Source organism: Rhinatrema bivittatum, chromosome 6 (assembly GCF_901001135.1).
Source record: "Rhinatrema bivittatum chromosome 6, aRhiBiv1.1, whole genome shotgun sequence".
Taxonomy (NCBI): Eukaryota; Metazoa; Chordata; class Amphibia; order Gymnophiona; family Rhinatrematidae; genus Rhinatrema; species Rhinatrema bivittatum.
In genome coordinates, this window is record NC_042620.1 from 195,944,621 (window position 1) to 195,956,869 (window position 12,249).

Consider the following 12,249-nt stretch of genomic DNA (forward strand, 5'->3'; position numbering starts at 1 on the left):
CCCTAAGGTGGTCAGACTATTCCTTTGTGAGGAGTTGGCCCCCTTAATCCCACATGTCCTGCAGGAGTTGAGTATTGTGGCAGTCCGGACAAGGTAGAGCTAGTCTTAGCGGGGATGAGGGGCCCTTTCCACTCCAGGCCATGTTGCAGCAAATGATGGTTCGGGAGTGGGATACTCCAGAGACTGGGCTCAAGGTTGGCAGTGCCATGGACAAGCTCTACCCTCTTCCAGAAGACATTTTGGAACTATTATGGGTTCCGAAAGTGGATGTGTCCTTTTTGGCGGTCATGAAGCAGACTACCATTCTGGTGGCCAGGATTGAAAGATCTCTAGGATCGCAAGCTGGAAGGTTACCTCGAGGATTTTCGAAGTCTCTTCCCTGGGTATTCGTGCCGAGGTCTGCAGTAGGTACATGCTCAGGGCGGACCTCCACTGGGTGCAGCAGTTGCTAAGCGTCAAGGATTTGGAGCCCCAAGAGGCGAAGCAAGCAGAACGTCTGGAAGCTGCCGTCACTTATGGCGAGGATGCTTTGTATGACGATGGTGTCTGCAGTCTCTGCTAGGAGCCTCTTGTAGCTCTGTAGCCATCATTTAAATGGTAAATCATCTTTGTGAAGCCTTTAGTTGTCCATTTTATGTGGTTGGATTCAGTTGAAAGCTTCCCATTAAGACTCACATCATGGGTCCTCAACATGGTATTTTACGCAGTTGTTGAAAGAACCCTTTCAGCCTCTGGACTGTTGCAAGCAGATATAGTTGACTTAGGTTATAATTTTAGTAGCAGTCACTTCATGTGGAGTTGGAGCTCCAGGCCCTAGTGACACATCCACCTTATACAAAGTTTGTTTTTTTTTTTCTCACAATGAATGGGTATTGCAGTCTAGATGGCAAGGGAATCATATCTTTCTATTTCAGAAACTCAACCTAACTTTTTTCTTTGATAGCATTAAGCCTGGAATTATCATAGCTAAGCACTCAACTTATTTGGCTAGCATTTCATCTCCTTTACTTGCGCACAGGCAGGCCTGCATTTGTTAGGCCATGTCAAGGCTCCATAGTGTTAGAGCCACAGTGGTGTTGGTAGCCCACCTGAGATTAGCTTCCATTGATGAGGTCTGCAGAGCTGTGACATGAAGTTCTCTGCACATTTGTATCTTGCTACTATTTCAACAAGAACTTGCAACGCAATAGTAATTTTGACCAGACTTCCATGGGGGGAAACAAAAAAAAAATTTGGATGGTTTGTTGCCACTAAAATCATTGACTGTTGGCACTGTTTTGTATTTTGTGTGGGTATTTGTTTTTGTTCAGGGCAGCATGTAAATTGGGATTCCCCTTTTGTGAAGACTGCCATCCTGCTAAAGCTTGGAGAAAATACAGTTGCTTACCTGTAGCAGGTGCTTTCAGTGGATAACAGTTTCTGTCCTCACAACCTCCCCCCCCCCCCCCCCCCTGCTTTCTCTGGTTTGGACAAAGAGGCCTTGTATGGGATGCAAGGGAGTGGCCAGGGCTGTATATATCAGTAAGACATGCCCAAATATTTTAGAAGCTTTTGACATCAATGTACTGTGCTAGGTTCCATCTGATTGTCACCCATCTGTGAGGACTGAAATCCTGCTGTCCTCTGTGAATGTATGCTATAGGTAAATAACTATATTTTCCCTTCTAAATAGAAAAAGAGCATTACTCTAGACACAGTTCATAATTGAATTGATTTTCATGTAGTGCATCTGTGCTGCTTTATTCATACAGTGCTGGAATCACACTTTTTGGGGTAGATTTAAAAAAAAAATGCGCGTTCGCGTACTTTTGTTGGCGCACCAGTCGCAAACAAAAGTACGCTGGATTTTAGTAGATACGCGCGTAGCCTCTAAAAATCCAGGATCGGCGTGCGCAAGGCTGCCGATTTTGGGCAGCCGACGCGCGCCGAGCCGCGCAGCCTGCCTCCGTTCCCTCCGAGGCCGCTCCGAAATCGGAGCGGCCTCGGAGGGAACTCTCTTTCGCCCACCCCCCCCCCCCCACCTTTGTCCACGGATTTACGCCTCCCGGAGGGAGAAGTAAATCCACGCGCGCCAGCAGGTGCTGGCGCGCCGAGACACAACCCGGGGGCGGTTCCGGAGGGCGCGGCCACGCCTCCGGACCGCCCCGGGCCGAAACCATGCCCCCAGGCCTGCCCCCGAAACACCGCATCCCGCCCCCAAAATGCTGCGTCGATTGGCCACGCCCCCGACAAAAACCCTGGGACTTGCGCGAGTCCCGGGGCTCTACGCGCGCCGGCAGGCCTATGGAAAATAGGCGCGCCGCAGGGCTTTTAAAATCCGCCCCTTTGTGTTTCTAAAAAAAAAGTTTTCAAAAAGGTGATACATTCACCTTGTAAAAATCTGTATTTACCTTCTCAAAGAACATGAAAACATTAGAACACACCTAGAGAAAATAGTCTAAAAGCTAAAGCCTCCTGATTCAGTGCTCCTAAGTATGCAACTGCTGCATTAGGCCAGTGGTATTCACTGACAGTTCTTGATGTTGCAACCGGGCTGGATTTTCAGGATATCTCTAATGAATGTGCATGAGACTTGCATACAGTTGAGGTAGTGTGCATGTACATCTATCTAATACATATTCATTAAGGATTTCCTGAAAACCTGGCCCATTCATACATATCCCGCTGAATGTTGATGAATATCGACGCTCTAAACTAACAATTTATAGACCTTCCATTCTGCACACATGCAAAGGCTGGTCAATGATCCAGATTAAAAAATCTACTTCAAACTTTGTGCCATCCATATTGAAAACATACAGATCATGAGTTTTCCAGATGCTTCTAACAACTATTTGCTTTGCTTGCAAAGCTATCTACAAACCATTACTTTGTCTTGCTTATTGCTTCTGACTTTAACATTGTTGTATGGACGTCTTGCAAATCTATAGCAACTATGGCTGACCAGTGTGTAGATTTGGGAGTCTCCCTGTGCAGCTACCTTTGTATCTGAATCTGACCTAACACCCACCCTGGTAATATATTGTACACAAACTGTAAATTGACATGTCCCCTGTTACTGGAGGTGAAATTCCTCTAAGCTACAAAGGAAGAGTGGGGTCTGGGGGTAATTGTATCTGATCTTAGTGTCCAAACAGGTGCATAAAGTGACAGTAAAAGTCAGAAAGATGCTTGACTGCATAAGGAGAAAGATGGTCAGCAAAGAAAGGGAGGCGATATTGCCCCTGTATAGGTCCATGGTAAGACCTACTTCAGTGTCACAGCCACAGGTGGACCTGGGAGGAGCCACAACTCGCCCACTTTGGGCTCAGGCTTACCCAATCAGGGCTACCAGACATCAAGTGAGGCCTGGCCACCTCCAACCACATCATTGTGGTGGCTGAAGAAGAAAGCCTCGCCGAAGCAAGGCCGCCACGGGAGCTTATCCCTCCGGCAGAAGAAGTTTGGCAGTGAGGCCTGGTGCGTGCATGTGAGAATGGGGGTGTGGGTATTTGTGTGGGAAAGAATGGGAGCCTGAATGTGTGAGTAAGAGCTTGTGTATGTAAGGGAGTCTGAGAGAGAGCATGTGTGTGTCTAAGAGAACGGGAAGAAGATGGGGGAAAGAAGGAACAAAGAAGAGTGACCGTGGAGAAGAAAAGAATTAGGAAAAAGGGACCAACTGATTAGAAAAATTAAAAGATCAGTCAACAAAGGTAAAAATATATATATTTTGAGATTTTGGCAGTTGGAAATTGCCATCTTTGGGAATGTGCATTTCTTATAATTTTGTATTTTGCTCTTGTGCTCCACTATTCAGTCTGGTTTCTCAGGCTTTCTATTTTGGTTTTGTTTGCATGTTTCTATTTCTAAATTGTAGTCCCTTATTTATGTATTAGGTAAGGGTCTACCTGTATGACTGAGGCACAATATTGCTGCTAGCGTGCAATTTCTTTGTAGGAATTTGTAGCAGTCTGGCTTATTTTGTTATCCCTGTAGGTGGTGTATTAATGTTCTAGGGCCTGGTGTAGTATTTGTATTTCTTCTTTTTTTATAAGGTTGCTGTTGATTCCTGAGAGTCAGAGCTGTTATGACATGGTATAGCAAGGTTCTAGGTGCTTCTTTCGGGGGTTTGTGTTACTTCACAAAAGATTAGCAGTGGAGGGAGCCCTTTTTTTTTTTCCTCCCTTCCCCCAGGTTGGGTTGTAATGTGAACTGTTGTACTTTTCTACACCCACTCTTATGGTGGTTATTGTTTTATTGTAGTTGTGATCCCCGCTTTCTGGAAAGAGGATTCATGAAAAAATACATTACTATGTTTTATGACATGATTGATTAGATCTGATGGTGTTCTTTTGATCTTTACCTGATATTCTTGTGTATTTATAAATTTCAATAAATATAAAATAAAATACAGATTAATAAGGAAGTTTTAATGTTGGTAAATGCTGAAATAAGAGTTAAAATACTCTAAAAAGTTTCACTCATGATGCATAAGGGCTGTGGTAGACTACTTACCATGTTTCTCCGATAATAAGACAGGTCTTATATTCTTTTTTAGCTCAGAAAAAATGGTTAGGGCTTATTTTTGGGGAAACACAGCACTATCATATGGCCAACTGGGCTGATTTTATTTCAGCTGCCCCCCAACCCTTCAAATTTGATTAATTTACAACAGGGTTGTGTAAAAAAAAAACAAACCCAAACCCACCCCAACCCTTCAAATTTACTTCATTGCACCTCCCCCCTCCCCCCGCCAAAAAAAAAACTTGCCAAAATTCCCTGGTGGTCCAGCGAGGGTCCCGGGAGGGTGCCATTGGCCCGTCTATGTCACATGGTAGTGCTCCTACATGTGACCGAGGCCGGCCAATGGCACCAATAGCCGGTCACATGGAAAGGGTCATCGGCGCCATTTTGATTACTGGCAGCCGACTGCCCAAGAGCAGGAGATTGCTCCCGGGACCCCCGCTGGACCACCAGGGAAGTTTGGCAAGTTTTGGGGGGGGGGTGCAATGAAGTAAATTTGACACCCCCCCCAGGGACTTTTGGTAAGTCTTGGAGGGGGGGGGTCGGGCAAGTCTTGAGGTGGAACCGTGCATCCACTTAAAAACTAGGGCTTATTTTTGGAGTAGGACTTATATTTCAAGCCCTACTCCAAAAATCCTGAAAATCAAGCTAGGGCTTATTTTCAGGGTAGGGTTTATTATCGAAGAAACACGGTAGGAACCCATTGGAGTACAGCTAGTAGGGTTTATGCCTACAGCCAATCTTTAACCTTGGGCCCACCCAAAAAATCAGTTCTGGCTATGCCACTGCCTTACTTGGAATACTATGTACAGTTCTGGAGACTGTACCTTCAAAAGGATATAAACAGGATGGAGTTGGTCCAGAGGGTGGCTACTAAAATAGTCAGTGGACCCCATTCTGAAGCATATGGGGATAGACTTAAAGATCTAAATATGTATACCCTAGAGCAGGGGTGGGCAATTAATTTTCCCATGGGGCCGCATGAGAAATTGGGATGGTTTTAGAGGGCCGGACTAATATAATTAACTCAGTTCTCAATAGCCCTACTTATGAAAAGACAGCAGTTTACCACCAATGTATGTCCTCTGAGAAAACACAACAAATAAGACCGATACAAACGCTTACATGCTAGCAAAATATTTCATCTCGGTAACAGACACAGAACCGACCTAACATACTCCCAGGATCTGTAGTAATGCACATAAACTAATCCGCACACAGTTACACCTGTATTATGGAATACACTCAAACAGGAGCAACCCTATCTATGAAAAGGCAACACTACAAATATTACATCAGACCCTAAACACCAATACACCTCTTATTAGGAAAACAGAACTAACAAGCAGCTATAGATCTCCAAACAGAAATAATTGTAAAACTATACTAATAAGCAGAATAAATGTTTCTAAACAGCGATGAACAGAATATCATCCAACAATTAAAAACTCATAAAAACTATTAAACATTCTCCAAACACCAATAAAATATTTCAAAAAAGCAGACATCACACAATTAAAATGGCAGTCAAGAAAAATAAACTTAAAGCCACCTTTACTTACCCCCTCCAGCAGCTCTCCTACTCCCCTTCCCTGCAGGCCATGGCACACACCAGAAGCAGCAGTAGAAGCTAAGCTCTATACTTATGGTCCTCTTCCTTAGTGCCCATGTCTCTCTCACACACACCATACCAGTCATGCCCCCATGACCAGTTTCTGTCTCTCACACACCAATCATCTCCCAAACAGTCTTTGGCACACACACACCAGTCACCTTCCTGAACAGTTTCTCTCATGCCATACACACACAACACACACACACACACACACACACACACACACACAGGCTTCCCACTACCGTGTTCTACTTGCATATATGGTCTTCTCACTCTCATAATCACTTTCTCTGTCTCTCTCACACACACACACACACACACTCACTCACTCACCAGTCTCTCACTCCCATGCTTGTTCTCTCCACATGCACAGGCTTCTCATTCCCAAAATCACTTTCTTTCTCTCTCTCACACACACACCAGTCTCTCACTCCCATGTTCTCTTTCAGATATACCGGCTTCTCCCTCCCATGATGTGTCTCACACACACCCGGGTTTCTCACTCCCATGCTCACTCTTCACATGCACAGGCTTCTCATTCCCATAATCACTTTCTCTCACATTCACACACACCAGTCTCTCATTTCCATGCTCACTCTCCACGTGCACAGGCTTCTCATTCCCTGAATCACATTCTCTCACATTCACACACACCAGTCTTTTTCTCTCACACAGTCACCTTACCAAGCAGTCTCTCTCATGCATGCACACTCACCCAGGTTTCTCACTCCCACAACTCCAGGCTTCTTATGCTCATGCTTTCCCACATACCCAGACTTCTCACTTCCATGCTTTTTCTCTCTCACACACACACATCAGTCACCTCCCTGACTAATGCCTCACACTCTCACATACACATCAGTCATCTCCCTGAGCAATCACTTTCATTGTCTCTCACATACACACACACATCAGCTCTCTGACCACTCAATCACACACAGGCTGGCTGGCTGCTTCTCACTCTCTCTTACTCACTTCCTCTTCCCCCTACATATGTCACGGAGTTTTTTGCCGGTCCGCAGCGCGCGCTCCCGGTCTCTCCCGCTGCCGTTGCCGCTGGGCTGTCAGCACGTTCAAGCCCAGTGGGAACGGTAGCGGTGTTGGAAGAAGCTGTGGCACCCGCGGCTGGCCTTTTCTTCTTCCCGCGCCTCCCCCCCCCGTGACCCGAAACAGGAAGTGATACACGGAGTGGTGCGCGGGAAGGAGAGCCGTGCCGCGTCAGCTGCAGCATCGGCCCCCGAGCAATTGAACCAGCTGGCAATCGAGAAGAGTCAGCAGCATGAGCCTCCCGCGGCCGAAGGGATTCTTCTTTCTTGGCCTGCGGGGGCTCATGCTGCTGACTCCTTTCTCGATTGCTGGCTGGTTCAATTGCTCGGGGGCCGATGCTGCAGCCGACGCGGCACGGCTCTTTCTCCTTCCCGCGCACCGCTCCGTGTATCACTTCCTGTTTCGGGTCACGGGAGGGGGGGGGGGCAGGCGCGGGTGCCATAGCTTCTTCCAACACCGCTGCCGTTTCCACAGGGCTTGAACGTGCTGACAGCCCAGCGGCAACGGCAGCGGGAGAGACCGGGAGCGCGCACCGCAGACTGGCAAAAAACTCCGTGACATATGTAGGAAAGAAACTCGAGCGAAGACACGCTGCCCGATTGGCCGGTGCTGGGCAAGGCTTGCCCAGCACCGGCCAATCGGACAGCGTGCCTTCGCTCGAGTCACTCCCCCCCCCCCCCCCCCCCCCCCGGACGCTGTAAAAAAAAAAAAAAAAACCAGTTCATTCTCCGCTCCCTCGCTCCCCGATTGGCCGGCCAATCGGGGAGCGAGGGAGCGGAGAATGAACTGCTGCCTTCCCTCTGCAAGGGAAGGCAGCAGTGCCTCATTCCCCGTCTGCCCTCAGCAGTGGGCGGGCCGGATTCAGACCGTAGGCGGGCCGGATTCAGCCCGCGGGCCGCCCCTTGCCCAGGTCTGCCCTAGAGGAAAGGGGAGATTTGGTAGAGACATTCAAATATCTCAAAGGTTTGCAAGCTCAGGAGGTGAGCCTTTTTCAGTGGAAAGGAGGCTCTAGAATGAGGGGTCATGAGATGAGGCTGAAAGGGGTTAGACTCGGGAGTAATCTTATGACACATTTCTTTATAGAGAGGGTGGTGGAGACAAAAACAGTATCTGAATTCAAGAAAGCATGGGATAAATATAGGGACTCTAAGGAAGTGATGAGAATTATAATGCTAAATTAATTGGAAGGATGAGCAGACTGGGCCATCTGGTCTTTCTGCTGTCCATGTTTGTTTCTACTCATGGAAAACTACACATTTATCTTCCTATCTTGTATTTTCAGAGTTAGCTTTGGAATCCAACCCATCCGATCACCCGAGGGCAAGCACAATTTTCCTGAGCAAGTCGCAGACTGATGGTGAGTCAAAAATTGGTTGTTTGTAATAGATCATGCGTGAAAAAATCTTGAGATAATAGGTATGTTAGTCTAAGGCAGGTAATTGCAAATGTAACCATCAGTAGTTTCCTGGCATTATCCTGTTATTGAAGACAAAAAAGTAGCTACTAAATTCTTGTGGGAAATGGCTATTTTGACTCATTTTTAGCAATTGGAGAAGGCTTGAGTAATCTTTCAGTAAGGTAACTTGCTACTTTCTTCAGATTGTGCTAACTTTAGCATTTTAGTTCTTAAGACTAACCAGATTGTCAGGAAATCAAACCCTCTAATATCCCCTTGTGCTGCCTCATTAAGTCCTACTGTTAACTAATCATAGTCGTGTTAAGTTCATGTTTACAAATATTGGGCCTGATGTATATACACTAAGGAGAAAAGTACACAGTTTTACTTGCAGTTGCGCATAGGTGCGCAAACTGTAGTCCTGATGCAGCAAGGGATTTTGCACATGAAAAATGTACGTATAAAACTACACATTTCCTAGCGTGTAGCAGATGGACTCAGGATCAGTGGGTATAGTGTACTCATGATAGCAGATGGGAGACGGAATCAGATTTCAAGCTGACGTCAGCCTACATATACCCGTGCAGGAAGCTTAGCTCTTTGGTATTTCTTAGTCTCCTAAGCAGATAGGGACACTACACACGCTTGCACAGTGTTAGAAAAATTCCAAACCAAAGAAGAAAGAAATCTTACCTCTACAAGACGAGCCCCGCTCTCCTGCGGTGATACCTAAGGGTCCCTCCCCCAGTCGAGATCCCTCAGAGGTAAGCCTCGGTCCAGTAGCCAGCTCCCGGCGTGGACTTAGCCTCTTGGGTGGCTTAGAGGCAGCGGGTGGAATACAGAGCGCAGTGGCGAAGGTAGTTCCCTCTCCCGGAGACCGCCCGGCACAAAACCGGGAAATGCCGAGACCAGGTAAGGTAGAAAACGTTTTCTAAGCCTCCAGTCTCCGAGGCTCGGATTGCCGCACAGATCGTCCCTCTGGCGTCTGTGAAATTGGGTTGAGGTGTGAGGGCCCACACTGATGGAGACCCTGGGGGGGCGCCATCTTGCCTGCGTGGTCGTCAGCGCCATTTCCCCCCCCTTCATAACCATATTGCCCGCACAACTGAGCCATGCGCACAGCAGTGAACCAGGCATGCATCCGTGCCGTATGCACAACGGTGCCAGGTGCATAGCGGCCCGCATAAACAGGGCTGTACACACAGCGGTGTGCACATCTTGCCCAGGCGCACAAAGTTGTAGTCTGCGTGCACACCCCGCATGCCCATCTTCAGTGCACAACTAAGCCTCCTGGCACACGCACAGACGAGTTTTTTTGTTTTTTTTTTTTTTCCCTTTCCTCTTTTGAGCAACTCCACGCGCACAAAGCATGGCACCGCCGGCCAAGAAAGCCAAGGGACAAGCCCGCTGCGCAACCTGAAGTGGCCTCTGTTCTATGCCGGCAGTGCAAAGAGTCTCAGGGGGAACCTAAGCAAGGCCCCCCCCCCCCACAGCCAGTAGAGGGATCCGGATCCACCAATGATAGTACTCCGGATCTCTGCATCTCCGACTGCACACACTCAGGGGGGCACCTCAGGGGGCCTCCACTGGATTCAATATGGACCCAGGGACCTTTTCCTGGGTGGAATTCTTCAAAGGGCTGCAAACCTTTGTCCAGGCATAATCGGTACTGCCTGTGACACAAACCCAGTCTCCACCAGAAGCACAAGACCTTCCAAGCGTTTCTCGCATCTACCCAGATGTGCCCCATCCAGACAAAAGCCTCCTCTTGGGGGACAGACGCCTCGGGGGAAGAATCTGACTCCCTGGAGAAAGGGGAAATCCCCGCCCCCCCCCCCCCCCCCCCCAGGGATGCAACCATACCGGCTCCAAAGACGAGCTACCAGCTCTCGTGTCTCTGACCCAGAAGACGCTGGCCATTCCAGGCGTGAGTACTACATCGGAGGCAAAGACGAACCCAGTTTTAGTCGTTTTCTGTCAGGCCCCATGCTATTCCCCGATGCTGCAGGCCGTACAACAACTGATTCACCTGGAATGGAATGCCCCAGAGGCCAGCTTCAAAGGAGGACGGGCCCTAGAAGCCCTATACCCCAAAGAACTCCTACAGTTCCCAAAAGTGGACGCCATGGTCTGCGCTATCTCAAAGTGCATGACCATCCCAGTCTGAGGAGCTGCACTCAAGGATGCCCAGGACAGATGTCAGGAATCCATCCTTAAACAGTCATTTGATGTTGCAGCAATGACCATGCAGATCGCTTCCTGCTGCACCGTGGTGACATGTGCCTGCTTGCTTCTTTCCAGAGACGCAATTAGAATCAGCGATATCCTTCCTCACGGATACGACCTCTGACCTGGTGCACACCTCAGCCAGGGGTGTCTCCTCCATAGCGGCAGCCAGAAGGCAACTATGGCTCCAAAATTGGTCAGCCAACGTGACCTCCAAGACTAAACTCACGAGAATGCCCTTTAAAGGATCCCTCCTGTTTGGAAGCAAACTGGAGAAGTTAGCCAATAAGAGGCGAATCTCCAGTGCCTCGGTTACTGGAGGACAGGGACAAGAGAAATCGGTGCTCCTCCCCCAGAAGAACCAAGGGCAGAGGAACCCAGCGCTTCAGACCATACAAGAACACATACTACTAAGCACCTTGCCCCGCAGGCAGGGCCAGTCCTTTCGGAACAATCGCAACAAGAGGGGAGCAGGCTCAGGTACAGGTCCCAGCCGCACCCCACAATGAAAATCAACAGACCCATCCACAGGAAAGAAGCCTTAGGGGGCAGATTTACCCTCTTCTACCAAAGATGGGTTGAGATAACATCTGACAAGTGGGTCCTAACCCTCATTCGGGAGGGATACTACCTGGACTTCCACAGCATCCCCCCAGACAAATTTGTGAGATCACCATGCCACTCCCTCTCCAAGAGGACGGCATTGGAAACCACTCTGACAAAATTGCTCAGCCTAAAGGTGATAACCACAGTGCTCAAGCATCAAAATACTGGCCACTGTTCCATCTATTTTATCGTCCACAAAAAGGATGGCACATTCAGGCCAATCCTGGACCTCAAGACAATCGCTTCCTGAGGGTACCACACTTCCGCATGCCTATGTTCAGTCATAAGGGCGGTATAACCGGGAGAATTCCTGATGTCTCTAGATCTGTCCGAAGCATATCGCCACATCCCAGTCCATCACGACCATCAGCACTTCCTCCGCTTTGCGATAGTGGACCATCATTCCGGGTGCTATCCTTCGGGCTAGCTACTGCTCCTCGGACGTTCACCAAGATCATGATGGTAGTGGCGGCGACACTGAGGAAAGAAGGAATCCTTGTTCACCCGTATCTGGACGACTGAATGGTAAGGGCAAAATCTCCGGAGGAAAGTTACCAGGCGACCACCAGAGTCAAGAATATACTGCAGAATCTCGGGTGGGTCGACAACACAGCCAAGAGCTGCCTGCAGCCCCCCAATTGCTAGAGTACCTGGGGGTCCAGTTCGACACCAAACAAGACAAGGTTGTTCTTTCCCATACAAGGAGAAGGAAACTGATGGACCAGTTGCGAAAACTGTTGAACTATGCTTGCCCCAAGGTATGGGACTAACTCCTAGTCCTCGGCCTCATGACATCAACCCTAGAAGTCATTCCATGGGCAAGGGCCCACATGCGCCCACTTCAACGTTCCCTACT

The 12,249-nt window shown here is 48.4% G+C and overlaps 1 protein-coding gene across 2 annotated transcripts in view; it reads left to right on the forward strand.

The window, feature by feature from the left end:
* Window positions 1-12,249, forward strand: part of CCNYL1 (cyclin Y like 1) — a 261,805-nt gene that overhangs the window by 72,685 nt on the left and 176,871 nt on the right. For both annotated transcript variants that reach the window (XM_029606368.1, XM_029606367.1), the window contains exon 2: window positions 8,448-8,522. In XM_029606368.1, coding sequence (XP_029462228.1) covers window positions 8,448-8,522 — 75 coding nt within the window. The remainder of the gene's footprint in view (window positions 1-8,447; window positions 8,523-12,249) is intronic.